General features: G+C 50.9%; 10 protein-coding genes across 10 annotated transcripts; 4 read left to right on the top strand and 6 right to left on the bottom strand.

Moving 5' to 3' along the window:
* Positions 1-358: 358 nt before the first annotated feature.
* Positions 359-1,780, bottom strand: EJ05DRAFT_479664 (uncharacterized protein). Its single transcript, XM_033744720.1, has 2 exons — positions 457-1,780; positions 359-397 (listed from the first exon to the last, which is right to left on the bottom strand). The coding sequence occupies exon 1, from the start codon at positions 1,563-1,565 to the stop codon at positions 747-749; it is 819 nt and encodes a 272-aa protein (XP_033596567.1). The 5' UTR covers positions 1,566-1,780; the 3' UTR covers positions 359-397; positions 457-746.
* Positions 1,781-2,793: 1,013 nt separating this feature from the next.
* Positions 2,794-4,398, bottom strand: EJ05DRAFT_504227 (Choline/ethanolaminephosphotransferase; the record flags this gene model as incomplete). Its single annotated transcript, XM_033747531.1, has 6 exons — positions 2,794-3,748; positions 3,801-3,878; positions 3,928-3,971; positions 4,027-4,152; positions 4,205-4,314; positions 4,380-4,398. 6 exons carry the CDS (start codon positions 4,396-4,398, stop codon positions 2,794-2,796), a joined length of 1,332 nt encoding a protein of 443 aa, XP_033596566.1.
* Positions 4,399-4,784: 386 nt separating this feature from the next.
* EJ05DRAFT_469235 (RNA 3'-terminal phosphate cyclase family protein) lies at positions 4,785-6,197 on the bottom strand (the record flags this gene model as incomplete). Its single annotated transcript, XM_033742901.1, has 2 exons — positions 5,355-6,197; positions 4,785-5,297 (listed from the first exon to the last, which is right to left on the bottom strand). The coding sequence occupies exons 1-2, from the start codon at positions 6,066-6,068 to the stop codon at positions 4,785-4,787; spliced, it is 1,227 nt and encodes a 408-aa protein (XP_033596565.1). The 5' UTR covers positions 6,069-6,197.
* A 184-nt stretch (positions 6,198-6,381) lies between these two features.
* EJ05DRAFT_479662 (uncharacterized protein) lies at positions 6,382-9,197 on the top strand. The gene is made up of 5 exons (XM_033744719.1): positions 6,382-6,732; positions 6,782-6,912; positions 6,969-7,046; positions 7,096-9,021; positions 9,080-9,197. The coding sequence occupies exons 1-5, from the start codon at positions 6,585-6,587 to the stop codon at positions 9,164-9,166; spliced, it is 2,370 nt and encodes a 789-aa protein (XP_033596564.1). The 5' UTR covers positions 6,382-6,584; the 3' UTR covers positions 9,167-9,197.
* Positions 9,198-9,308: 111 nt separating this feature from the next.
* On the bottom strand, positions 9,309-13,235 carry EJ05DRAFT_469231 (putative nucleolar ATPase Kre33). The gene is made up of 4 exons (XM_033742900.1): positions 13,062-13,235; positions 12,973-13,012; positions 12,763-12,908; positions 9,309-12,702 (listed from the first exon to the last, which is right to left on the bottom strand). The coding sequence occupies exons 1-4, from the start codon at positions 13,076-13,078 to the stop codon at positions 9,699-9,701; spliced, it is 3,207 nt and encodes a 1,068-aa protein (XP_033596563.1). The 5' UTR covers positions 13,079-13,235; the 3' UTR covers positions 9,309-9,698.
* A 985-nt stretch (positions 13,236-14,220) lies between these two features.
* Positions 14,221-15,886, bottom strand: EJ05DRAFT_149044 (NAD(P)-binding protein). Its single transcript, XM_033739300.1, has 2 exons — positions 15,802-15,886; positions 14,221-15,729 (listed from the first exon to the last, which is right to left on the bottom strand). Exon 2 carries the CDS (start codon positions 15,595-15,597, stop codon positions 14,662-14,664), a length of 936 nt encoding a protein of 311 aa, XP_033596562.1. The 5' UTR covers positions 15,598-15,729; positions 15,802-15,886; the 3' UTR covers positions 14,221-14,661.
* On the top strand, positions 15,825-18,563 carry EJ05DRAFT_479659 (uncharacterized protein). The gene is made up of 5 exons (XM_033744718.1): positions 15,825-16,261; positions 16,322-16,389; positions 16,435-16,440; positions 16,488-16,732; positions 16,778-18,563. Exons 1-5 carry the CDS (start codon positions 16,104-16,106, stop codon positions 18,524-18,526), a joined length of 2,226 nt encoding a protein of 741 aa, XP_033596561.1. The 5' UTR covers positions 15,825-16,103; the 3' UTR covers positions 18,527-18,563.
* A 529-nt stretch (positions 18,564-19,092) lies between these two features.
* On the top strand, positions 19,093-20,043 carry EJ05DRAFT_148936 (uncharacterized protein). The gene is made up of 3 exons (XM_033739299.1): positions 19,093-19,342; positions 19,394-19,522; positions 19,573-20,043. Exons 1-3 carry the CDS (start codon positions 19,262-19,264, stop codon positions 19,900-19,902), a joined length of 540 nt encoding a protein of 179 aa, XP_033596560.1. The 5' UTR covers positions 19,093-19,261; the 3' UTR covers positions 19,903-20,043.
* Positions 20,014-21,260, bottom strand: EJ05DRAFT_541241 (uncharacterized protein). The gene is made up of 2 exons (XM_033749649.1): positions 20,774-21,260; positions 20,014-20,716 (listed from the first exon to the last, which is right to left on the bottom strand). Exons 1-2 carry the CDS (start codon positions 20,907-20,909, stop codon positions 20,184-20,186), a joined length of 669 nt encoding a protein of 222 aa, XP_033596559.1. The 5' UTR covers positions 20,910-21,260; the 3' UTR covers positions 20,014-20,183.
* On the top strand, positions 20,781-24,696 carry EJ05DRAFT_479656 (alanyl-tRNA synthetase-like protein). The gene is made up of 3 exons (XM_033744717.1): positions 20,781-21,330; positions 21,413-24,054; positions 24,150-24,696. Exons 1-3 carry the CDS (start codon positions 21,237-21,239, stop codon positions 24,324-24,326), a joined length of 2,913 nt encoding a protein of 970 aa, XP_033596558.1. The 5' UTR covers positions 20,781-21,236; the 3' UTR covers positions 24,327-24,696.
* Positions 24,697-24,892: the final 196 nt, after the last annotated feature.

Raw genomic sequence — 24,892 nt, 5'->3', positions numbered from 1 at the left:
TTTCGGAATGCAGTCGCGCAGATGAATGAGGCTTTGTCTCTTAAAGACGCTTGAATCACAATGTTTCTAATCTGCGAACTGAAGGTCGATTCGAATTGGGCAAAGGAATAATACTATAACGAGAGTAGAAGACTCATTGTCTACTGGGCAGAAAACAAATGTAGTGGCGGAGCGAGCATGTGCGACAGATCGATATGCTGTCGAGGGAAACGGAACTAAACTGGGCTTAGGAAAGAGGACAGCTTTCTGTTCTCGGCTGGAGACGCGCCGTTACGCTAGCCCTATATAGCCTAGACTCGCCTCCAGAACTACCTACTATGCCTGAGGTCTGATGCTTGTAGTCCAGGTAATCCCACAACATACAAACGTGAACGCCTGAAGTAGTCTTAAACCAAAGGTGTGTTTCATATTGTCTCGACGTACCGAATGTGCTAGATGACATCCTTACTACGTCAGAGGACTGCCTTGGTCAGCTTATCGGAGTAATCTCATACTGGAAAAAGGTAAATGAACGAGAGATATATCCGATCAAGAGTTGATGATGCCCTCATTTGGCAAACGACGAACTCCTATCTATTCCACAAAGGCTGACCTTCGCTATCCCTCCAACGTCTGCCAAAGATCAAACGAAACGGCCAGGTTGCCTCCCATCGAACCCCGTGATATCGGCATGCTCAAGCAAACACATCATGGCATCTTCCATGAGCCCTCGCTCTCTGCTATCTGCCGTACACAGCCTGATGCTGTCATGAGTTCGAGTTCTTCTTCTTTGGTTTCCAAACAAGACATTCTACCTTGAATCCACACCCCTTGTGGTCAACTTCCCCTTGCCAATTGACTTCATTTCTTCCGATCGAAAAAGACCTCACGAGCTCGAAGCCTCGTCTCTCTAGCTCAGTCGTGTCTTCCGTCGTATCGTACCACACCTTCAAGTTGCGTTCCTCGGCCGCCCCGATAAACGGACTCAGAACCTCATCCAATGCTTCCTGGACAGGATACTGCCCCAGATCCTGTGCGATCATGCCCAGCACGTAATGTGGTCTCAGCGGGGTCCCCATGAGATGATTCTCACCTGACGAGTGTCTGCTCGCATGGCCGATAGCACCCTGCTTCCCATGGATCATAGAGATGGCATACTGACTTCTGACCCGTTGACGGTCATCACGGAGTAACCACCATGAGGTCAAGCCCGAAGCTTTAGTCCAGGTTGCGTTGCGGAGGTTGGCAAAGTCGGGGATTTCGCCAAGCGCGACCCAATTGAAGTTGTAAGCTTCGACGACATGTACGCAAGGGTCCTTGACAGCAGTGCGGACCAGTTTATCGATATACGTGGCGACTTGGTCGTCAGCGTCGACGTTGGGGCAAGCCTCACGCGCAAATGCGATCATGGAACGGTTGTTGATGTAATTGGTGACGAATATTTTAATGGCTCTCGCTAGGCCCGCCTCGTCGGTGACTTCGGCCCATGTTAATGGAGATACCGATGGCGATTCATCATAACCTGAGTCTATGGGCTGGGGGTTCAGTGAGCTGGGGATTGTAATTCGGAGTGGAGGAATAGGCATGGCTGAGCCTGAGCCGACAGATTGGATTAGAGATGACATGAATATATACCAGCTTGAGCGTCAAAGTAGCGCAATCTCAGCGAAAGACAAGGATGGGACCGGAAGTGATTTAGCACCCAGAATTGTCAGAGTACTCGAAAACTTTTCAAGGTGTCAGCTGTAGCACAGACTAGATCATACCGACAGAGAACAAGATTGAATCAATATCATGGCGTGAAAGACAGCATCTCATTGTGTCAAGTGGTAATGTGGCCGAACAATGTCCACGTGGATGTGAAGAGCTGTCATAACAAACAAACATAAGTGGCAACCAGATTGAGCCGGGAACAGCCATGCAAGACATTGCCCTTCACAAGTGGGCAGTTTCTCGGTTTGTTCAGTGGTCTAACAAATATGTCGATCATTCTGTCCCCATTCTTGAACAGCTGCATTCGATACGTTTGACATCGTCTAGATAGGACTAGTGCGTTAGAGAATGGCACTGTGAAAGGACAGGCCAATATTTTAAAATTCTGTGTGTTGACGAGAAGTACACCGAGGAGGATGCTATAACGGCTTGCCTAGTCTCCCTGGATAGCCAGAGCCGGGATAGTGGACATGCTCGTGAACGGAACCAAGCTGTTACAACTTGATCGGCTCGTTCCAGCAGAAACTTTCGAGCTACGTGTCTTTGCGAACAGATTGGTATTGATAACTGAAAACTGCGAATGAAGGCTATACGAGTACTATAGTTCGCGGACGTTAAAAGATTTCAACAAATGGCTCGCGCTCTTGACTTCATGGGGTCTATAATTTAGAGGAGTTATGAAGATTTGTTCTTCAACACATGGCCACCAACGATGATCCAAGGCTTCATACTACGCCATGCGTAGGGACATGTTACACAAGTTTCAAAACGGTCTCCAGCTGGGAACAAAAAGCGTTTCTTCTTATTTTCTATGTGTCTGAGTTGAATCGTCGAGGGCACAAGCTCAAGGCGCCAGTATGTATAAAATCAGAAAACCCCGATGCTGATGCGTTGGTACATATATATATCGATAAAATCGATAAGCCCGCTGCAAGGTTTCGTCAGGAGTGTATCAGGACTCTGTTTTTAGCCGCGAGAAGTACCCCTTCTTTTGTTGAATTCGAGCCATTATGCAGGCCTGAATCCTGTCCCTTATAATATCGTATCCAGAAACGGGACTTTAGGTGAAATTGATAGCAGAGCTATATGACCTACGAAAACTCAATCTCTCTTGGAGTTACTTCTTGTACGGAGGCCTGGTCGATCGGGAACAGAAAGACTTTCTGATTTGGTTCCATTTGCGTCATCAATTTTACCGTCTAATATGCCAAGCTTTTGCTTTTTGGGAGTTGGTATGGTGAGGCAGTTGATACCAAGATAGTCGCATATACTGTTGATTACCAGTATGGCCCATCTGAAGTAGATCACGTTGGCAAAGAGGAAGTAGGCCCAGAGGTACCCGATCTCGACGGTCGCTCCCAAAGGTTTAGACTCCATTCCGACCAGGGGTGCCAAAATCGGCAAGTTTGCAAGAACTGCCCCTCCTATCAGGGGCCATAGCATAACCGTCCAGTATGGAAATGGCTGTCGGGTAAGATGCGCAAGGATTATCTTGGTGGTCAGACGACCAAACACCAAAGACATCGTCAGGCAGTAAAGGACGAGATGGTTGGAGCTGAGAAGGATGGAGTAAGGTGAACCGAGCCACGCTATGGTTGCAACACAGAATATGACCATCGGTATCCACTCGAGAAATACCGGTGCAATGGGCAGGCCTTTTTCGCGACGTGCACGTATAACGTTTGTCACACACTCAGGGAGATGTGCGACGAAAAAACTACCAAGCAAAAGCGGCACCCAGAAGTCTCGTACGCCAATTTCATCTCCGATGTACGCAGATGCGGCGGGAATGTGTGATGCAACCGGGGTTGACCAGATTTGGGGCCCGTAAACACCCGAGAGAAGCATGATAGACGTCGCGATGATGAGTCCTTCTGTTGGTCCATTGAAATAACCCAAATACAACGTGTGCGTATGGTAGGTTTCCCATGTCGAGAAGTACATTGGTAGGCATGGCACGAGTGCAGTGAAAGCGCCCGTATACGATGGTCCAAATCCCATGGCTCCAGTTTCTAGCAGGCTAGCTAGTGTGCAATTGAGAGAATCGATGCCGTGGCTGTTCGGGATCAGTTGCCGCCGCGTTGCTACCTTGTGCCCATGACACTCACTCGAAAAGTTCTCCCAGACCACTTGAAGTACCGGTTCGTCGGGCTTGCTTACCGTCAATGTTGTCCATTGTCGAGTACCTGAGGGTGATGTCAATATATAGCCATGACGTGACCGCGTCAAACTGACATCCATAGTCCGATTGCGAAGCTGAAGTAGAGCCAGCTAGGAGCCTACCCTAATAGTCAGCCTCAAGATACCTTGAACATGTCTTGTAATTCCTCGTACCGGTCCTACTAGATCAGGCATGAAAATGCTTAACAAGACAACGTTTCCCAGTATGAAAAAGAAGCCGAGAAGCGTCACCATATTCGGTGCAAGCCATAGTGGCAGAAATTCCACAGCGGCATTCCACTACAGGACCGTGTCAAAGCAATTACTTCCGTTCTTGGACGTCCAATCATACGTAATGTTTAAGAATGTATCTGGAGATGTACGACTTGTCCACGCTCGAATATTTGTAGGTTCTAAGGTGCGAGAGGGCTTCATCAGATACACATTCGTGTGCGGCCTTCTCTACGGAAACTGTTAGCTGATATGCTCGTGTTTTTGGTAGAGACCCTGAGATGCTCGGTACGTACTGCTGTCGATAGCGGGCATGCTTGCGAGGTCTTATGCAGCTCATGCAAAAGTTGCAATGGTTGGCGATGCTGAAGACTGGGCGTCGCTTTTCAAGAAGTGTGGGATGAGCACGAATAAAGGAGCTTGACCATAGTTGTAGATGACACCACACCGAGGTGGAACACGCGCAATTTGAATATAGTGGACTGTGGTAGTAGTGTACTCCCGCGATGTCGCTTGCACAAATGCATAGGGTACCCGGAAGTGACTTAAAGTTAGTTGACAGCCAATATTAAGCAGCGCCAAGCTCCCACCAATTCAGGGTTCTTTGGCACGTGAAAGAACGCTAGAGCTCAACTTGCCCGAGAGCGGTGAGTAGGTTTGTGGTTTGTGGTTGTGTTTGCTTGCGCCCTGAATTTCTGTGTTTAAGCTATCTTCCTGCCGACATTGCCTATGCCTCTGCCAATCACACTGACTACGATGTTGCCCTGTCTATGCTCTTCAGTCGCATTGCTATCTCTTGCTGCCCATTGACTCGCGCCAAACGTCCGTAGATCTCGTGCCAAACTCAATATTGGTTCCGACGCAAATACATCCCGCCCCAACTCCAACCTTCCCACATCTTCCGATCCCATTGCCATCAAGGTAAGTGCGGTCGGTGCTCCAATGTTGGATATACATCCGCCTTGCGCTATCGACTCCAGTAGCTGTAAGGCACATCTCTTCCCAATCTCTTCCGCCGGCACCTCTCCACCGGGCGGCGATGCCATGTCTGCTGAATATAATGTGCCATTGTTGGTCTCTGCAACCAGTGAGATCCCAAACCCCTTTCCGAGTTTTCTTCCAGAATTCGGATTCGATTTGTCGCCATTTGTGACTGTCGGTGCCGGAGACACGTCAGAGTATATATAAGTGTCGGGCACCATTGGTCCCCTAGACTCGTCATCCTCATCATCTGCATCACTATCGCCAGAACTTCGAGAGCCATTGAGTACTTCGCGTACAGCTCGGATCATTCGTTCGTTGTTGGAACGATGTACACCGACTGCGGATGCCACGCCCTGAACCTTTTTCACTCTGCCAGGGTTGAGGATATGTATCGTTTTGGGTAATCGGACTTGGTGACCGAACACTAGCTGAACCTCACCACCACCTCCCTTTCCGCCCGGACCAGCACACGACCTCTTCAGTATTCTGAGCTCGATTTTGTTTTGTATGCCGAAGTGTGCGTATAACGGTAATATTGCTGTCCGCACAGTATCGACACTGATATCTCCAGCCTCTGTCGAACTAGTGATCACACCGGAACCAGTGAACAGCACATTGACGGGTGCCTTTGCAAATGGCGCAAGCATACAAAGGGGCACAAGGAAATAGCTGATACCCCTTACACAATCTTTCTCGATCTCATGGCGAATGACGCCCTCTCCACTTGCGCCGTAACCCTTCGCGCTGCCAGTAATCAAGCCCGGACGGTAGACTATTGTGGAGCCAGTATATGAGAAATCTATTACCGAGCCATTGGTTACAGAATCAAGTAGACGTATAAAATTGGTTTCGTGATATGCGAGACCGGGAGAGGTGTGTGACGAAGATCGAATGTTCGAAACGCGTATAGGACGCCCAGTGAGTGTTGAAAGGACAAGCCGTTGGACAAGGGACTTATGGCCGGTGAACTTGAGAGGAGGCTGCGAGGTACCGGTAGACATTGAGACGCGGCTTCGATGTGAACGAGTGAGGATTCGAGGTTCGAGGTTCGAGGTTCGAGGAGGGATCAGCTATATATTAATCATCTTCGACACGGCGTGGGCTGGTTAGAGAAGTGCGTAGTGCATGCGGTATGCATGCGACGTAAAATAATTTTGGGCAGCGCTATCGATAAGGACGTCGACTACGGCCTGCCAAGCCTCGTATTCCGTATTATTCGTCCGGGGGAATTATGCAGTACAGCATTACACATAATACACACAGCGTTACGTATCAAGGGCTGTGGCGGGCTGAGCACTCGCCTGTCACTGCTGCCCATCTGCTCCACACAACCCACCACCACCACCCCCGAGCTCCACATTCGCCGAATCAACACCAGGCTGCCAGTATTACTCCTTTACATACACTCACAAAGTGTCGAATCGCCCTCGTCAATTGTCCCTGGGCATCCTCCTCACCTATTCTGACAGCCCAGTCTCCGCTCCAGCCCCTTGGCGACTCTCCCACCTTCGCTAAACATGGCTACCTCCGAAGCTACCATCAGAAAGATACATGCGGACATCGTCTCTAGCAAACTCCCAGCAAACGTCTCGGCGAAATGGACAATCTTTTCTGCGGCGCGGGGCCTGAAAGTCGAAGAGGATTACGACGGCAATATGGTTAGAGGTTCGTATATTCTCACCTCGGAAACGGATACGACTGACGTGTTGACCAGAGGGCGACATTGACGCCTTCGTCAAAGACTATTCCAGCCCGGACTACGAAGGGTCTATTCTGTTCGCTTTGGTTAAACTGGCCATACCAAACACGCAGCCTGTCGCCGAAAAATGCGCTTTGGTTGAATGGGTGAGTCTGAGGCGGGCATTCCGAGCACATTGGGTTCTAACTATAGAGGACTCCAGTGCGATACCAACGCTCCTCCTCTATTGAGAAACAACTTTTTTCCGGGACAGTCGAATGCGCTCAAGAAACTTCTGCCGGTATGCGCATATCAGGAGATACTCATCAAACGTTATCTAATAGTAGTAGGGCTATAATGTACCAATGGAGATCCGCACCCGTGAAGACCTGACGGCGGAAGATGTCCTTCAGAAAGTAGGTGGTGCAGCTCCTCAAGCTGGTGCGCGCGGAGCTGGAGGTCCCCCACCGCCTGTCGCAAGCAAACCCGTCGTCAGCAGGCCTACTCGTGTTGCTGGAGGTGGGTCTGGGTTCAACCCACTCGGATCTGGGGTCCGAGCTGCGTCTCAAAGAGGAGATGTTGATAAAGACGGCTGGGGAGCAGATGCTCCACCTGTTACACGGTCGCAATTAGAAAAAGTAGAATCTGCATACAAGCCTACAAAAGTCGATCTTGGCACCATGCGGCGGTCTGAGCAAGAGCCATCAAGATATATCACGCCGCAACGGGATGACACACCAAGCGACGTGGTTCGAGGTGGTTACCAACCTATTGGGAAGGTCGATATTGCCGAGATTCGGAGGAAGGCTAAGGAGGGCGGAGGAGCACAAGACGACCGTCCAACAATCGTAAAAGGAGCATACGAACCTGTCGGAAAGGTCGACATTGCTGCTATTCGCGCCAAAGCGCAAGGCCCAGGAGCTGCCTCAACGCCTTCGCGAGTATCACCAGCTGCTACAGGGGGATCGGCGCAAGACGAGGAAGCACCAAAGTCCCTGGCCGAGCGATCCGCGGCATTCAGTCAATCCGAACGACTTGCTTCTCTACCGAAACCCAAAGTTGCCAACAAGTTTGGCTCGGGTGGTAGCACATTCGCAGGCACAAAAGCTCCCACACCGGCTGCTCTTGGACCCAAGCCTACTACTGCAGCTCCGGTCGGTATCGCAAGCCGCACATTTGCGGATGAAGGTGGCAAAACTCCTGCTCAAATCTGGGCAGAGAAGAAGGCTCGCCAAGGAGGTGCACCACAACCTGTACAAGCACAACCGTCTGGCCTGTCTAGCCAAGCTAGCGGAGATGGGGGATGGAAGAGTGGCTACTCTGGAAAGTCATGGGCTCCTGTTCAGACCACTCATACTGGTACAGGGAGCAACATCAGTGCGCAAAAGACTGGTCAAGAAGAACAAGAAGACGAGCCGGTACCTGCAGGTGGCGTCGGTGCCATTCGTGACCGCTTCAAGGATGCCGCCCCTATCGGAATGGGCGCTCCACCTCCTCCCAGGGGTGTCTCAGCGCCATCACCTCCACAAATGGATATGTCAAGCAAGCCTCATGCCGGAGGACCGCGAGGCGTTCCAATACCTGGCCTTCCTACACGTCCAGCAGCAGCTGAAGAAGACGACTATCCGGACGAGCAAACGCAACATATTCCTCCACCGCCAGCCCAGCCTCGCAGCCCGTCTCCACCAACTCCGGACGAGATGCGTTCTTCTTCACCAGTGCGGATTGCTATGCCCGTAGGACGAGGCGCTGCCCCTGAGCCCGCCGAGGAACCAGAACAGTCCTTACCTGCCGCCTCTTTGTCAAAGGTCGTATCTGAAAGACAAGAAACCGATGACGAGCCTCAAGCGGAAGACGACGAAGCAGCTCGCGGCGCTGCACAAACAATGGGCGGCAGCTCTGCACCCGCGGCAACCGGTGGCCAGCGTGCACAGATCCAGTACGATTACGAGCCCGCAGAGGACAATGAGATTGAGCTGCGCGAGGGCGATTTCGTGACCAACATCGACATGGTCGACGATGACTGGTGGATGGGCGTCAACAGCAAAGGAGAACAAGGCCTGTTCCCAAGCAACTATGTCGAGCTCGTAGAGGACGAACAACCTGCCGCCCCTGCTCCTGCTCCTGCGCCTGCTGCTCGCGACGTACCTCCACCTCCACCGCCTGCTGCCGCGCCTGCTGCCTCGCAGGGTGCCACCGCCACTGCACAATACGACTATGAAGCCGCAGAAGACAACGAGCTCAGCTTCCCAGACGGTGCAACAATCACCGGTGTCGTAAGTCCTCGGCCATTCCATATGTATTCAATGAACAGTCGCTAATAAAATCACACAGGAGTTCCCCGACGATGACTGGTGGTTCGGCCATTATGGCGGTAAGGAAGGCTTGTTCCCTGCCAACTACGTACAGCTTGACCAGTAGATTCATTCAAAAAGAAGAAGAAGAAGAGGAGTATAAGAAAAAATCTCGCACTGTTGGCACCGTAGTGGTGCCAGGTAGAAAAAATTGTAACTATCTCACAGTCCGGCGCTAGACATATATAAGCTGCATGACTTTATTTTTACTGCCTATCCTGTTGCTTGCCTACGTTTTATGTGACAGACACCATGGGGTATATATAAAGGCCCCCTACACAAGCCCACTTCTCGTAACGGTAATGGCGCTCTCGAACATGCTTCGAGCACTGCCAAGTTCCATCTCACATATATCCTGACACGCGATCAGATAATCTTGAAAGCCTCTACCGAAACGCTGGTGCGCTCGGTAGGTCATGGGAGGCAGTAGAACCCCTTTACATTTTTTTGTCTTTGCAACAAGCAGGCCAACAACGCTTTACGTCCTACAGTGCAGATTACACCGTACCACGAGCAATAGCTGTACATGTAATCTCGTCACCAAACCAAGTACCCCCAAACTAGAAGAACACCCCTGCCACAGCAGCGCCAAAACCTTCTCATCTAGATTTCCTCGACGCCGACCCCTTTTTCGACTTCTTGCCCTCGCGAACAGCATCAGCCTCCTTGAGCGCCTCCTGTAACTCGCCGTGTTTCCTCTTGCCCTGGGCCTTGCTATTCTTGACCGCCACGGTCGTACTCTTCCCAGCGCGGATCTGGCGCTCAGGCTCCTCCCAGTCGGCGGCATCGCCGGTGGCGATTTCGTAGCGGTCGAGGGGCAGCGCATCGATCATGCTCCGCACTCTTTCTTTTTCTTCCTTCCGCACCTCGGCTACGCCGTCTTCTAGTTCGTCGTTGAGCGTCTGGGCCAGAGGTTTGAATCTATCGTTCGCTGCCTCGGTGTTATTGGGCTCGTCAAGCGGGTGCTCGGGCTCTGGCGCTTCGGGTAAGGTCTCCGCGATTGCGCCCTCGAGCAGAGAACGGAAATGCAGAGAGATCTTCCGCACAATCTTGATGAACATTGCCAGTAGCTGGCTGTTTTGCAGATTGAGTTCCTTCTCCAAATCATCGAGAGTCTTGCGCTGTAGCCCGATCGCGAGGAGAATTGATGTTTGAACACCAGTCAAAGACACTGCCGATCCAAGCCGACCTTCGAAATATAGAGATGCAAGCACTGGAAGCATGTCCAGAATCACGTGGTAGTCTAGCATGTTATTCGCATAGCTGTCCAGCCGTTTCAGATCAAAAGCCGAGAACTTATCGTCAAGATCTGTTTTCGTCAGGACATTTGGTGTGGTGTTTCGATCTAGCATGGCGCCTGCGTTTGCACTTTCGTTGACGGACAGGGCGAGAATCGAGGGAAATGTTCGGAACTCGTAAGAGAGGAGCGAACGGAAGCGACGCTGGAAATCACGACAGAAAGCGCCAATATAGCTGGCATCGACCTCTGCACCATCCAGAGCACGCAACATCACACATGTATGCTCTCCCGTGAGATCGTTTGGTGTTTGTCTAAGGTATACCGGGGAAAAGGAAGATCTCTTCCAGAACCTGTGCAAGGTGGATGTGAGACCGTAGCTAACACCCAAATAGTCAAGGTGAGGCGGTTTACGCTCACTAAGGCGTGCAAATAGAGGTGGCATCATCTTGTCATCTCGAACCTTGATGTTGTCCTGTAGTAAAGTTGGTTCGTCGAGATCCACATCGGTTATACGTGGCATCGCAGATTCCTCTGCTACTGAACTTTCTGATAAGTTGACAAATTTCCCTTCGTAGAAATTTGTCAAAAGGTCCAAGGCCTTCGAGCCGTAGCCCATATTCGCGTAGTCGGGATTCGTGGCGATACGGACAATACGAGCACCTGAAAGCTGGGCGAAGGAGTCTTCTTGAAATTGCTGGCTGACCAGCCACGGAATGAGGTCGCCGCCAGCTCGGTGACCCCTACTTAAGCTCTGCAGCACACTCTCTCGGCTGATCTGACCTTCTAACGCGACCTGGATAACGCAAAGTATCTCCGGTAAACGCCCGCTATCCAAGTCAGAAGATGCCACAAGAGCAAAAAGCTGATGTGCGGGGGCGTCTGACATGAGTTGCAGGTCGTTGGGTGAATTTTTGTAGTGACTGGCAACATAAAGAGCCATCATGTTCTGCAAAAACTTCTCCGCTGCCTTGTGGAAAGAGAAAAGAGTGTCTCGATTAATTTGTAGAAGCTCGCACTTCGAGGGATGCGGACATCCTTGTTGGCTTAGTTTCGATTTCGGAAGATGGGCGTCGAGGCAGAGTAAAGAGTTCAGCCACTTTTCCACGGGATCTCCAGGTGCGTACCGTATAGGCTCAGAAAGGGTGATTTCACGCAGTGACCGTCCGACACTACCTATTCCCGATGTATCTTTATAACCTTTACCCGTAGATCTGTCTGCCACAGTCTCATCCACGGCGTTGGCTTTTGATGCCCCTCTTGACTGATCTCTCAACTGCTGAATAAGTTTCAGAGATAGTGACCGGCCTGTGCCTTCGTATCCGTTGATAGTCGACGCCATGAATACCAGATATGGACCCATGAGTTTACGGACTAGGGGCAACGGGATAGCCGCAGCCTCGTCGATAACTAGGAGCTCAGCTTGGCCTAATGCATAAGCGTCTTGTGGCCGAATATACTGAATTGTTTGCCGATGCTGCCGGTGGATGTTCACTCTCACGATCGCTTTGTTGAACTCCCGATTAGTTGATTGGATGATGGTGTAATCAACGTGGTCCAAGTAGTTCAGAGCATCGAAACCCTTGAAGACGAATTCGAATAATGTCTTTAGATTCTCTGGACTTGGAGAGGTGATGAAGATGTTGCTGTAGCCATGTGCTACCGCAGCAGCCACAGCAACTCCAAGAGCTGCTGATTTCCCACGCCCACGGGCTGCAGTCAGTGTGACTGTACTTTGCAATGTCTTTTCTGCTATCGCATCGACAAATGTAAGCAGTGCCTTTGCCTGGTCTACGGTACGTGCTAGTGGTATTAAAGAGCCTATAGGGGGTGAATCCGTGAAACTGTCCTTGATTTTCTGCAATTCGAGGGCTTCTGGAGTCTTGCCTTGGAGCTCAGAGTCAGGGGGCGGTAAGCGGGTGACCGATCGCCCGCCGGAGATGGGGAGTACGTTCAGCTCATCATCAACTACCAGACAGGAGTCGCAACTACCTAGAGATAAAATGAATCGCTCATTGAATCGGGCCACAGCATCTTGATGCGCTTCCGTCCGATACCTGGAATGGACGTCCATAGAGAGTGTGTATAGCTGCTTCAAACTGTTCATCCCCTTCAGGAGTAGAATGACCAAGCCACCACCTTCGACAGTTTCGACAGTTCGCGCCAGTAGATTCGGAGTGATCGCCTCGAAGTCTTGAAGAATACACATGCCGTATGTATTACCCAATATCTTCTCTGTCTCTTTATAGTATACATATCGAACATTCTGAGTCGATATGAAGAGTTCGAAAGGGTCCTCGGAATCGGCGGGCCGTATGCCCCTTTTGATATCGCTCTTGATCTTCTTCTCGCGCTTCTTGCGGTGGCTGAATGTATGCCTCCATTAGCAGCATTCTCGGCATGATTCGGTTGCATGCTAGACGAACCTAGAGAATTGTAGGAGGTCCTTCTTGTACGCCCACAGCACCGATTTGTTGAGTTTGATATCGGTGTTGAGAAGTATGTGGTACAGCTGAACTATTACATCTTTCTGGCGATCTCCTACGACCACGAAGAAACTTCGTTTCTTTTCCTATACATGCAGGCTCGTAAGCTATTATGCTCTTTATATGTGGTAGGGTCAAGACAAGTCGCACCTGAACTCCATTCCGAATAACGGCAGGTACGCGGTGATCTCTTGAGATAGTCAGCAAGTAATTGGATTTGGGAATTCGAAAATACTGACACTGCTTTGTGCACCATAGTCGCGGCAGCGACGCTGCGAATGATTAAGACACGGATGTATCAGCCAGCTCTCTAGGCAGTTCTATCGATTGTATAGCACTGCAAGGTTGTCTACTTGTCGAGCCGTAGTTCAGCGCAACGGAAGACGTGAGCCAGCGAACTTTGCAAGCTCTTGGCGCATAAATCTAAACGACTTTTTTTTAGTCGCGACACCCATGGATGAAGCCCGATCGGCGTCTGTCCCGCAGCTGTCTAAGCCGAATTGAGACTAATTAACTGCATTCTACATTCTACCTAACAAACTCACTCCTAGATAGGTTTACGTCAACTGCCATGCTGCACTGTGCTCTTCAATTTTTGACTCATGATATTAAGGTTTATTAAAGTGTCTATGGAAGCAGGAATCTAAGTAAACACTCCTAAATCACCGGTTTGCCATCCTCATCAAATGATTCGCGCCTGCGACCGACCACTGGCGAGCACGCCAGCCATGAAATAGACGACTCGATTCATATTCCATCCAAACGCCAGAATATGCAGCAACAGTACTGATTGTACCCGAAATCATGACCATGAGAGTCCCTCCAGGATTGCCGGGATGGCTCAGCTAGCGAGAACCGTAGTAGTTCGTTCCATAGAGTGAATCGAATGCTGTGTTGACGTTGCGATGATGATCTTTGGCTTTCTCGAGTACATGGTTATATGCGCGTTTGAGTAGCTTCGAGGGCGACTTGTCATGTGCTATGCCAGCCTTCGGTGCGGACACGACACTCGAGGCTGAATCAAAGGATGATGCCTTCGAGGTGGTGTCCATTGATGCGGATCGTGGCATTCTTATTTGAGGTGGAGTTGAGATGTCGTAAAGTAATGTTGGGTCGAATCAATGGGATAAGAGAAATGCTGCTTTTCCAAAGATCGCCTGGATAAACGTTGGCCAATGTTTAAGGTTCTGGGCAAAGTTGCACTGCTGGAAGGTGATGCGAAAATTGATACTGTGGTTTATGCCCAGCTTCACTTGTACTTCTGCCAGTGATATTTATATGATGAATCATACCAGAGAGCGGCATCATTTTCGAGACCAGTCATCGTTGTGGATCATTGCGCCTTGTGCTTGACAGTGGCTTGCTTGCTAATGTTCTATAAAGTCACGATGGAGCAAACTAGCTCCACGAATGTACAAGCTGGGCAAGTTTCGGCCACCACAGGGCGTAGCATTAATAAGCAGCAACCAATGAAGTGCAGTGCTCGATTTTTGGAGCGGCATTAGTAAGTCGCATCTAAGGAACTGTCGTTTACCCGTCCCAGGCACTTCGGAGTTGTAACCTCCGAAGTGACAACTCCGAAGTGACAACTCCGAAGTGCGTAGGACGGGTACAAGTCATGCGGCAGATCAATGTCGTGGGTAGCCGTATCCAAGGAGAGGCCCGATTTTCTCCGCCGGCATAAGTCAAGTGTAATGTAACATGGAGCTCAAGAGTGCTTCCTACCACCACAGTATCCGAGTGAGCGGAGTACTACTGTCGGCGATACCAAGGCGACATGTTACTCTTTCTTGTTTCTAAAAACATGGTCCGTTTCTAGTTATTGATACACGATCGACTTCATTTCAGCATTTCGGCCACTGTTTCCTGCATCGGCTTTGGCCCTCTACCAAACGGACGCAGAAGTTGAACAAACGTGTTGTCAAATTTCTCGCACTCGCCGTCCGGCAGCGCGTCATACGTCCTTGACCACCATTTGATCATTCCTTCATCTTCCCCTTGTTCATCGATATAGTATTGTTCGTGCTCGTTCCTAGACACGATTTCCACTCTGAGCTCCCGGCCGAGTGAACTGGAAACCATCTCTGCGACTTCGGCGAGGGTATGAGAATTCATCGCCGACAAGGTAACTATCTTGTGGTTCCACCTCAGGGAATCGTCGACAATGATCGATGCGTTGGCAAGACCGAGATCAGGTATGCTGGTCCAATTGATCTTGCCATCCCCAGCGATCTTCACGACCGCCCTTTGATCATTACCAATATTCCAATGTCCAAGGTACAGGGGCCAGGATTCGTTGTAAAGGCCTTCGCGGAGAATTGTCCAACGAGTGTCATTGACTTTGTCCTGGAGATACTTCTCCGTGACCAAGTGGGCACGCATGACCTCGCTTTTGGACCGGTCCGCGAATCCCAGTGACGTATAGTAGATGTGTTTGACACCTGCTGCCCGAGCCGCATCGATAGCCGCGATATGGTGCCTCTCTCTTCCGCCCTCCGCACAATCATGAAAGTCAAGGCTAATGACGGTAGAAGATACAATGAAGACACGATCGCAACCCTGAAAGGCAGCTACCATGGAGGAAGGATCGTCGAAATTTGCGGAGCGGATGCTTGCACCTTGCACCCTCAGGTCATCCCAGCGGGAATGAGATGGATCGGACGATGTTGCGATCACGAGCTGAGATGGAGCAATCAATTTGTTTTCGCATATCGAACGAAGAACTGCACCACCGAGTTTGCCAGTTGTTCCGGTAAGCGCTACCTTGTAGGTCATACTGCTTCTCTTGCACTTGATGTTACCTGCGTAATCCAACTTGTTCTCAGTCTTTTATATGCCGCCGCGCGGATGACGTCCGCGCCGGGGACAAGGAGACGGATGATGACAAATGGGTTTCCGCCAGGCCACCTGTAAAGGAAAACAGCCTCAGGTTTGCCGGTGGCATGACGAATGCTCATCCAAAGTCCATTGCACTCTCACCTATGTGGGCAAGCCCATGTGTTTGTAGAAGTCAAAAATAGCAAGGCTGATGAGATAATGAGTCTTAAACCTCTAAACACTCAGAGCTGACCAGATGTTTTAATCTAAATTCGGCCGAGATGTCCCCTTGATCTTAGCTAGCGTAATTTCCTCACCCCTGGCGAAGGCTGCAGCTTGCAGGTGACACCACAATCTTTGATACAACTTGGGACTGCCTTAACACAACAACGCCATAGCTGCAACGCTCGCCGCGACAAGCCTCCTCCGTCCGGTCTGGCTGACCAAATGCCAGTAGAAGGAGTATGAGACATGAGTACTCTCCAGTCGAGCCAACCGATGAATTCGGCTCAGACATTGCTGATGATGATGATGAATTCCGGAACTCCTCGTCGCTCAGATCAGTTGTTACTAAACATGGCCTGCGAGGGGGCTATAGAGGCGGCTCACTAGGATTAGAAGTGTATGTAATGCTAGTCGCACAGATTAGTTGCCTGAATGCTAATTGGAAAACTTCGCATAGCTCTCGCATGGCTCTCGCAACGATAGCTTTCGTGAGCACAAAGTATATTCTGATTGATCTTTACTTCCGTAAGTCGAACATAGCTATCGCTTTACTGGTCTAACACGCTCCAGATTATCGTACGTCATATTCATTCTTTCTGAGGCGGCGATACTGATCATAATAGCTCTCCATCTGCTGTTTGCCCAACTCATTTCATTGTTGCTACTATCTGCCACGCTTGATCTGGCAGCCTCACAGACTACTTCAGATAAGCTGGCATGGCTGGCTCAGAGTATATCGGCCTCCCAAATGGTCTTAGAACCATCCAAGGCCTCAGTCGTCGCGTGTGTTGCGCTCGCGCTGTCGCTGCCTTTTCTTGCTCAGGCTATTCTTCACTTTCCGAACCTACCAACTGTTAGCATGCTCATAGTATGTGTGGTAGTCGACATTAGGTGAATCTACTGACGGCAATAGATATTTGAATTCACACTGGAGTTCGCTTGCGGGCAAGCGATATCTGATCCTGCATGCCGTTTGGGGCTTAAACGCGTCATGATACCCTTGCTTTTGCTGTTAATTGGATGCTCATGGCTTTTACTGGACGAATACCGTATGGAATCTAATGGTCTTCTCTTTGCGCTCCCTGCATGGGGTCTCTTTGGCCTATATAGGGCAATAATCGAAACGTACACTTTAGTCAAGATATCGCCGCAGTCGCAGCGTTTCATCAATCATACCTTGCGGACGACAATACTTATGTCTTTGGGAATGACCACGCTTTTGCTTCTCATGTTGGAACGCCCTCTGCAAGTCTTCTCCGACCTGAACCTTGTCCATCCAATAACGCTCGCGATCAATCTCGGATCTACGGCATCATCACTACTTCTATTCTTCAGCAATGTGGACGGCTTTAATCAAGAAAAGGTCGCTAGTGGCATTCCATCTGCCACTTGGACTCTTCGCGGTCTCTGCTGGGCAGGTACTTGTGCAGTTGCAAGTACTTTGCTAACACGCCCTGCGATGTCTACCAAGCTACAGGTTGCAAGTCTTCTCGCGCCGTCACTATCAGTTGTTGTCTCGCAATTGCTATGGGGGAGAGAGGTTTCTGAACAGCGGAGGGGCCAACGACTACGGCAAAGAGGACGAGATAGCCGACAGAGTGGAGATAGGGATATAGGCCTGGTTGATATACCTCAGATAGAAAGATCTCCTTCTAGAGACAAGCGCGACCCACCTTCGACGTCGCCATCGAAGCAACAGACGTCACTACAACAGGTTTCTGCGCTCACTAGCGCCATGGGCAGAGATTGCATGGCACTACTTGCACTATCTCTATGTATTTGGACTTTGTTTGCAGTGTTCGTATCGCCTCGAGCGAAGACCATCTCTGAAGACCAGAAGCTCTTCGTGGCACATCTCGATCGGGCATATATCCCCAAATTCGACTTCGATATAGTCGTGAGCGCTTATGACGAACCTGCTGCTTTCGCGAAAGACATAGCAACGCGGATCAGCAGTCTGTCAAGTTTCGCCGACCAGAAGATAAGATTGTGGGTATATACGAAAGACGACAAAGCGAATGTTGAAGAGTTGACTGAAAGGACTGGTGCTTCTCACGTTGTGAAACGTCCCAACATTGGTAGAGAAGGAGAAACATACCTGTATCATATTGACAGAGAGTGGGATAATCTTGCACGCCATACTCTGTTCGTGCAAGCACACGTTCACAACGCTTGGGAGTTTTACCGGCGGATCGATCAGTACTACAACCAGACCACAGGCATGTTAAGTCTTGGCTTTGTGGGACATATATGCGAATGCTATAATTGCCACGACCGCTGGGGCTTTGATGATGATACAGGCACCATCTTGCCTGATATCCACGAAGAAGTCATGAAAGAGACTTGCCGGACTCCTTTGCTGTCCTACAAGGGGCAGTTTATCGCTTCTGCACGACGGCTACGGGGTACCGACCGGAAAACCTTTCAGAAGCTGCATAAACTGATTGCCGATCCTGAAAGTGAGGTACATAAACCTGGGTATCTAAAAGGGCGACCGGACTCGATGAACGCGCCATTTTTCGGCTACACGCTAGAACGGTTGTGGTCAATACTGTTGCAATGCTCGGAATACAGGATTGCTCTGCGATGCCCATCGACACTCAGCGGTACAAGGAGAGGAGGGAGTTTGGCCGACTGTCAATGTTTGGACGATAGTGTGTAAAGTGATTTCTGATTTACATGACGTGCGATGTGAAGGCTCTTGTGTCGTGAAAACAATTGTTCATTGCGATAATCCATGTACTGCTAGTGTCTGAATCACCTCTTCTCCCCATCAGCACTGATTGTACTGATTGTATTTTTACACATGTCAGGGTCCGCCCAAGGCACATTCTCGAGACTCCGTTGAGCGACTTTCAAGCTGGTTGGTATCAAAAGAAATATGGGGCGAGTCTGTGCCTTGGAGGCGCCCCGAACCGAAGACCCTGCATAAGAAAGCCGCGCGTTTTAGAGCTGGCGCCAGCGTCTGGAGATCGACAAGGGGTCGTCTCTTGTCTCTCTTGATACACTCCGCCTTCCCCATATCCTATTTTTGTCTAAGAAGACTGCCATTCATTAATGTGCCCCAATCAACCTACTTCATTCACTCATTGAGACCATCATACTCCAAAGTCTGGTTGTTATTCTTGCTCCCCTTGTTCCGTCGATTTCTCTTTTTGCTACACGAAGCAGAACCCACATCCCTCCTTTGTCCCGACACTCTCGAAACGTCTCCCGTCACATATCCTACCCGCCACGCCGGGACCTCTCCATATCTCATTCGTCCTTCTCCTCTCCTCAATTCCAGCAAACCTCGTAAGCCCTACAGCTCGCTAGCAGCCTTCGAGAGGTTCACAATCTCAGCACGCTCCGTCGCTCCGTGTTCTGGCCATACGTTTGTCATAGATACATAGTAGTCATGTTCGTTGGCAAGAGAGAACTGGTGCAGGACGAGTTCGGCAACATCTACGAGATTCCAGATGGTTTCTGGCATTCCAAGGTCCGTCCCTCAATCATCAGTATGACTTTCGTCTGAAGGCTGACCAAATAGACTGGATACATCGTAAAGTGGGTCGTGTTCTTGATATTATTCTTCGGAGTGTTCGCCTGGATCGTGGCAGGCTATATCCATGCCCGAAGTCGAATGAGAAAGGGTCTACGACCGCTCGCATATCATCGGGTAGGTTACATTGCCAAGGTCTTCAATTCACGAAGCTAACAACGCTGCAGTGGCTGATCCCTCGATCTCAACGGGCTCAATTCGAGCCGCATGATCATTTTACGTTCTATCAGACTCAACCAGGCTATCAAGTCTACGGCATGCAGAACCACCCGGAGCCACCACCACTATATAATGGCGACATGCCACCTCAATACGCCCCTCCGAGTGGTGCGACGAAGGCAGACCCGGTGCAAAACTTTGGTGCTATGCATCAAGGAGCCGAGGGTCATGGCTTTAACAGCGCATCCAACGAGCCCCAATTGCCACCAAGAGCAAAGACGAGAGTCGCGCGGGTTACGGATGCTCTGAGGTTCCTTGGCGAACGGAGGTCGAAGTGATTAGTCGGTGTTTGCAATTCACCTCGTCCCTGGAACGGAGCACTCTGAGAGTCCCATTGGACGAGGCAAAGTCCTTAAAGAGAGGCACGATTGAGCGTGGATATCGTAAGGCTTCGATATATTTATCATTGAAGGAGGCATACTGTTTTCTGTTTCGGCAGCAACTTCACATGCGACACAGTTTCTGCAAAGTACAACTGCGAATATCTACATTTGGCTAGACTGAAATATGGTAGATATGCAATAACTTCATAAATATAGACTACATATCGGTATCCCCGCTACAGCTCTTCGATATCCATGGCCTCGGAGTCACATTCGGCTGTTTGCCATCCTGTAGGTTTACTCGGGGGGTCCCTTGCTAAATGGCTGCCGACGGTCATGTTGTAGTCGGTAAACTTGTTCGGCTGAGTGGCTGGCCAATCCTTCACTCTAGCTCTTGCTTCAGCAATAGCCTTTTTTACTTTGTCTTGTTCCTCCTCCTGCACGGTCAGCGAAGATGGGACATTGTATAGAACTAGTTGGTTTGTCCTGGTAGGCAATAGCTCTTTCTCGTCGCGAAGAACATGCTTGGGTATCTTGATCAGGTGTTTCTCGATATCGGGAAGGAAGATGGGAGTCTCGTCATCCGATTCGAGATCTGCAAGCTCCTTGTCCAAGTCATAGACGTAAACTTTGTGCGGCGTGTCTTCTACCTGCATGTATTCTGTGCTGGAGTTTGCGTCCGCTCGTGGTTCCGACTGTTGCGCATTTTCAGGATGTCGTTCTTGTTGTCCGTATGCGGCGATGGGGATATATCGCTTCCCATGATGGTCTAGGGATTGAAGTCAGTCGCAAGGCATACTTCTGCTATTACACCCCGTGCCCGTACCTATGTTTAGAAGATCGAAGCGCTTTGCTAGTCGCTGGTCGTTTTCGAGAGGATCTGCCGCAGATCGTTTGATGCCGTGCGTTGCTGGGCGCGTTGCGTTGCGATTGCTGGAGTCCTCGGCGCGAGAGGTTGCCATCACCTTTGTCCCATCCCACCTCGCACGCTTGACCGCAGAACCTGATTATCGAGCAAAGAACTTCTGATTGACCACTTGTTCGTATTGGGCTTTGTTATCAATACCGCAAACGCCTTAGACAGCTTTGATTGAGCAGAACACTGGCGCGCTAAGAGGTGAATGCTTGGACGGGGTTTGCGGTGGAGGAGCAGCTCCAGTTTGAGTCACGGTGCCTCGAATGTTCTGCCGCTGTCCACGGCGCATCGAATCCCACAACATCGACCATTGAGGTTTGCTCTGCCGTTGCTACACTTTCCAGGGCTTTCGACAGTCTCACATTTGCGCACGATGGCTTCTCTTGTTGAGAAGAAGCCCGAGTGGTCCGCTGTGCGCGTGCGGGAGACCTTTCTGGAATATTTCAAGAAGAGCGGGCACACTTTCGGTAAGCCAAGGGAAATTCGAGATGCCATGCTTGATTCTCTGCAACATTTGTGACAGTCAAAGCTAATATGGATATCACATAGTGCCTTCTTCATCCGTTGTGCCCCTCTCAGATCCCACTCTACTCTTTACCAATGCGGGCATGAACCAATATAAGTCTATATTCCTAGGAACGGTCGATCCCCAGTCAGATTTTGCTACGCTGAAGCGTGCGGTCAACTCGCAAAAATGTATACGTGCTGGTGGCAAACACAACGACCTCGACGACGTTGGCAGGGATAGTTATCACCACACCTTCTTCGAGATGTTGGGCAATTGGAGCTTCGGCGACTACTTCAAGAAAGAGGCGATTGAGTTTTCATGGAAACTGCTCACGGAAACCTATGCGATCCCAGCAGACCGCCTATATGTGACGTACTTTGAGGGCTCCGAGGGCATGGAGCCGGACTTGGAGGCCAAGGAGCTCTGGAAGTCTGTAGGAGTGCCTGAGGATCACATTCTAGGGGGCAACATGAAGGACAACTTCTGGGAGATGGGCGATCAAGGTCCGTGTGGTCCGTGTAGCGAGATTCACTACGACCGTATCGGCGGCCGCAACGCTGCGCATTTGGTGAACATGGACGATCCGAATGTGCTTGAGATCTGGAACAACGTCTTCATTCAGTACAATCGAGAGAGTGACAAGAGTCTGAAGTCTCTGCCAAACAAGCATGTCGATACCGGTATGGGGTTTGAGCGGTTAGTTTCGGTCTTGCAGGATAAGATGTCAAACTACGACACCGACGTCTTTACACCCCTTTTTCAGCGGATCAATGAGATTACAGGTGTGAGGGAGTATCAGGGGAAGTTTGGCGCAGAGGACCCGGACGACATTGATACCACGTACCGTATCGTTGCCGACCATGTGCGGTTATTGACCTTTGCGATTGCAGACGGTGCTGTACCAAACGCGACTGGAAGGGGCTATGTAGTGCGACGAGTGCTGCGGCGTGGAGCCCGTTTTGCCAGAAAGAACCTCAACGTTGAGATTGGCAGCTTCTTCTCGCAGCTCGTGCCGACGGTCATCGAGCACATGGGGGCGATGTTTCCCGAGATTAAGAAGAAGGAGTCGGACATCAAAGAGATTCTCGACGAGGAAGAACTGTCCTTTGCAAAGACACTGGATCGGGGTGAGGTGCAGTTCGCCAAGTACGCCCGAGAAGCCGAGGCGAAAGGCTCAAATGTCCTGCCTGGCTGGCAAGTGTGGCGGCTGTATGATACGTATGGATTTCCGGAAGATCTTACCGACCTCATGGCCAAGGAGCGAGGACTAAGCATCAACGAGGCCGAAGTCAACGAAGCACGAGAGAAGGCACGTGAGGCGAGCAAGGGCACGAAGAAGGCAGCGTCCGATCTGATCAAGCTGGACGTCCACGATCTGGGTGCGTTGGAGCAGATGCCAGACGTCCCAAAAACGGACGATAGCGCAAAGTTCGGCAAGAGCAATATCACCGCGCATGTCAAGGCAATCTACCACAACCGACAGTTCCTCCAGTCTACATCGGAGGTGCCGGAAGGAGAGCAGCTAGGCCTGCTGCTGGACAAGACGTGTTTCTACGCGGAACAGGGTGGTCAGGAGTACGACACCGGCAGTATACTGATCGATGGCGTGGCCGAGCTTGACGTCGAGAACGCACAAGTCTACGCCGGCTATGTGTTGCACACTGGCGCCATGAAGTATGGCAACCTCTCTGTGGGCGACGAAGTAACATGCCAATTCGAAGAGCTCCGCCGCGCTCCAATCCGCAACAACCACACGGGCACGCACATCCTCAACTACGCCCTCCGCGAAGTCCTCGGCGACGACATCAACCAGAAAGGCTCGCTCGTCGCCCCGGAGAAGCTCCGCTTCGACTTCTCCCACAAGGCCGGCATATCCGACGCCGACCTCCAGCAAATCGAAGACAAGTCCACAAAATACATCCGCCAAAACGTCCAGGTCTACGCCACCGACGTCCCGCTCGCCACCGCAAAGCAGATCCAGGGCGTCCGCGCCGTCTTCGGCGAAACATACCCGGACCCCGTCCGCGTCGTCTCCGTCGGCGTGCCCGTCGAGGACCTCCTCCAGGACGTCGCGAACCCGGAGTGGCGCAACGTCAGCGTCGAGTTCTGCGGCGGCACCCACGTCGACAAGACGGGCGACATCAAGGAGCTCGTCATCAAGGAGGAAATCGGCATCGCAAAGGGCGTGCGGCGCATCGTTGCGGTCACGGGCCAGGCCGCGTACGATGTCCAGCGCCTGGCCGACGAGTTTGCCACTACGCTCACCGCGCTGGAGAAGATGCCGTTTGGGCCCGACAAGGAACGGCGTGCAAAGGCGACGCAGAAGGAGCTGGACATGCTCGACATTTCGGCCGTGCGCAAGTCCGAGTTCAGGACGCGCTTTGCGGCGGTGGGCAAGGCGATCCTGGACGAGCAAAAGGCTGCTGCCAAGGCGGAGCTCAAGCGCGTCCTGGATATTGTTGCCGGGCATTTCGGTTCTGGTGACACGAAGGATGGTGCAGAAGAAAAGGAGAAGGAAAAGACCCCCTTCCTAGTCACCAAAATCCCCTACAGCCCAACCGTCAACAAAACCATCAGCGAAGCCATCAAATCCGTCAGCACCAAGAACAAGGATAACGCAGTCTATCTGCTCGCCGCGGATGAGGCCGAGGGCAAGGTCGTGCATGGCTGCTATGTGGGCGCGGTATGTCCCCCCCCCTTTCCCCCTTTTCCTCCTCCTCTATCTTTTTTCCCCCTCCCAACAATCTATCTTCGTAGGTACTAACTCAGACACAATAGCAATACACATCAAAAGGCGCAACAGCAGCAGAATGGTCCAAGGCCGTTAGCGCGGTTGTCGGTGGCAAGGCGGGTGGGAAACCCCCGGCTACGGCGATTGGACAGGGCACGGAGGTGCGCAGGGTGGATGAGGCGCTGGGTGTGGCGACGGCGTGGCTTGAGGGGTTTGGGCTTTGATGGGGGGTTGGTTGAGGGGAGGGGGGAGTAAGGGGTATGGAGAGGGCGATGGGAGAGGAGAGGGTGTATGATAGGTATGCATGCATGCGAGACTGGTGTGGTATGGTATGGTATGGTGTGGTATGGTATGGTAGGGTACGCAACATCAAAAGATAAAATGAAATGCCATAAAGGAGTCCGAAATCTCTCCTCCCGTAGCAGCACCAGCAGCAGCAGCAAGAAAGATGCTCATGTCGCACGACAATGGCGTATTTCCGATCTGAGTGTATGGGGAAATGGTGCGGAGTCTTGCTTGACGGTAGAAGGAAGGATATATGATTTAAGTCCTGGGGTCTGTCTGATCTTTGGTATTAGTTGGGTGGAGAGGGAGAGGGATAGGGATTGGGGGGTGGATATTGTCGTGGGTCTACTAACACCCTGACTGACATTTTGGGGTGGAAAGGAATTGGGGGTGTGATGATGGGTTGGGATGATGGGGTTGGCGGATATATATTTATTCAATTTATTCTTCGATTCATTCTTCGATTCATTCTTCGATTCATTCTTCGATTCATTCTTCGATTCAT

The sequence above is a fragment of the Pseudovirgaria hyperparasitica genome, assembly GCF_010093815.1.
Source record: "Pseudovirgaria hyperparasitica strain CBS 121739 unplaced genomic scaffold EJ05scaffold_17, whole genome shotgun sequence".
In the NCBI taxonomy this organism is placed as follows: Eukaryota; Fungi; Ascomycota; class Dothideomycetes; order Acrospermales; family Acrospermaceae; genus Pseudovirgaria; species Pseudovirgaria hyperparasitica.
Note: the sequence above shows the minus strand (reverse complement) of the source record. Positions and strands in the feature narration are given on the sequence as shown.

What these genes read in the sequence shown, in the direction of transcription:
- EJ05DRAFT_469231 (XM_033742900.1), bottom strand. An exon ending in TTATTCGGAATGGAGTTCAG is followed by an intron (nt 12,909 to 12,972) that starts GTGCGACTTGTC and finishes CTGCATGTATAG; the next exon opens with GAAAAGAAACGAAGTTTCTT. An exon ending in GACCTCCTACAATTCTCTAG is followed by an intron (nt 12,703 to 12,762) that starts GTTCGTCTAGCA and finishes GCATACATTCAG; the next exon opens with CCACCGCAAGAAGCGCGAGA.
- EJ05DRAFT_479659 (XM_033744718.1), top strand. Translation starts at nt 16,104, where the DNA reads ATGAGACATGAGTACTCTCCAGTCGAGCCAACCGATGAATTCGGCTCA. An exon ending in GGCTCACTAGGATTAGAAGT is followed by an intron (nt 16,262 to 16,321) that starts GTATGTAATGCT and finishes AACTTCGCATAG; the next exon opens with CTCTCGCATGGCTCTCGCAA. An exon ending in CAACTGTTAGCATGCTCATA is followed by an intron (nt 16,733 to 16,777) that starts GTATGTGTGGTA and finishes TGACGGCAATAG; the next exon opens with ATATTTGAATTCACACTGGA.
- EJ05DRAFT_479662 (XM_033744719.1), top strand. Translation starts at nt 6,585, where the DNA reads ATGGCTACCTCCGAAGCTACCATCAGAAAGATACATGCGGACATCGTC. An exon ending in CGACGGCAATATGGTTAGAG is followed by an intron (nt 6,733 to 6,781) that starts GTTCGTATATTC and finishes CGTGTTGACCAG; the next exon opens with AGGGCGACATTGACGCCTTC. An exon ending in CGCTCAAGAAACTTCTGCCG is followed by an intron (nt 7,047 to 7,095) that starts GTATGCGCATAT and finishes TAATAGTAGTAG; the next exon opens with GGCTATAATGTACCAATGGA.
- EJ05DRAFT_149044 (XM_033739300.1), bottom strand. Translation starts at nt 15,597, where the DNA reads ATGACCTACAAGGTAGCGCTTACCGGAACAACTGGCAAACTCGGTGGT.
- EJ05DRAFT_479656 (XM_033744717.1), top strand. Translation starts at nt 21,237, where the DNA reads ATGGCTTCTCTTGTTGAGAAGAAGCCCGAGTGGTCCGCTGTGCGCGTG. An exon ending in GAAGAGCGGGCACACTTTCG is followed by an intron (nt 21,331 to 21,412) that starts GTAAGCCAAGGG and finishes GATATCACATAG; the next exon opens with TGCCTTCTTCATCCGTTGTG. An exon ending in ATGGCTGCTATGTGGGCGCG is followed by an intron (nt 24,055 to 24,149) that starts GTATGTCCCCCC and finishes CAGACACAATAG; the next exon opens with CAATACACATCAAAAGGCGC.
- EJ05DRAFT_479664 (XM_033744720.1), bottom strand. Translation starts at nt 1,565, where the DNA reads ATGCCTATTCCTCCACTCCGAATTACAATCCCCAGCTCACTGAACCCC.
- EJ05DRAFT_148936 (XM_033739299.1), top strand. Translation starts at nt 19,262, where the DNA reads ATGTTCGTTGGCAAGAGAGAACTGGTGCAGGACGAGTTCGGCAACATC. An exon ending in ATGGTTTCTGGCATTCCAAG is followed by an intron (nt 19,343 to 19,393) that starts GTCCGTCCCTCA and finishes CTGACCAAATAG; the next exon opens with ACTGGATACATCGTAAAGTG. An exon ending in GACCGCTCGCATATCATCGG is followed by an intron (nt 19,523 to 19,572) that starts GTAGGTTACATT and finishes ACAACGCTGCAG; the next exon opens with TGGCTGATCCCTCGATCTCA.
- EJ05DRAFT_541241 (XM_033749649.1), bottom strand. Translation starts at nt 20,909, where the DNA reads ATGGCAACCTCTCGCGCCGAGGACTCCAGCAATCGCAACGCAACGCGC. An exon ending in CTTCGATCTTCTAAACATAG is followed by an intron (nt 20,717 to 20,773) that starts GTACGGGCACGG and finishes TTCAATCCCTAG; the next exon opens with ACCATCATGGGAAGCGATAT.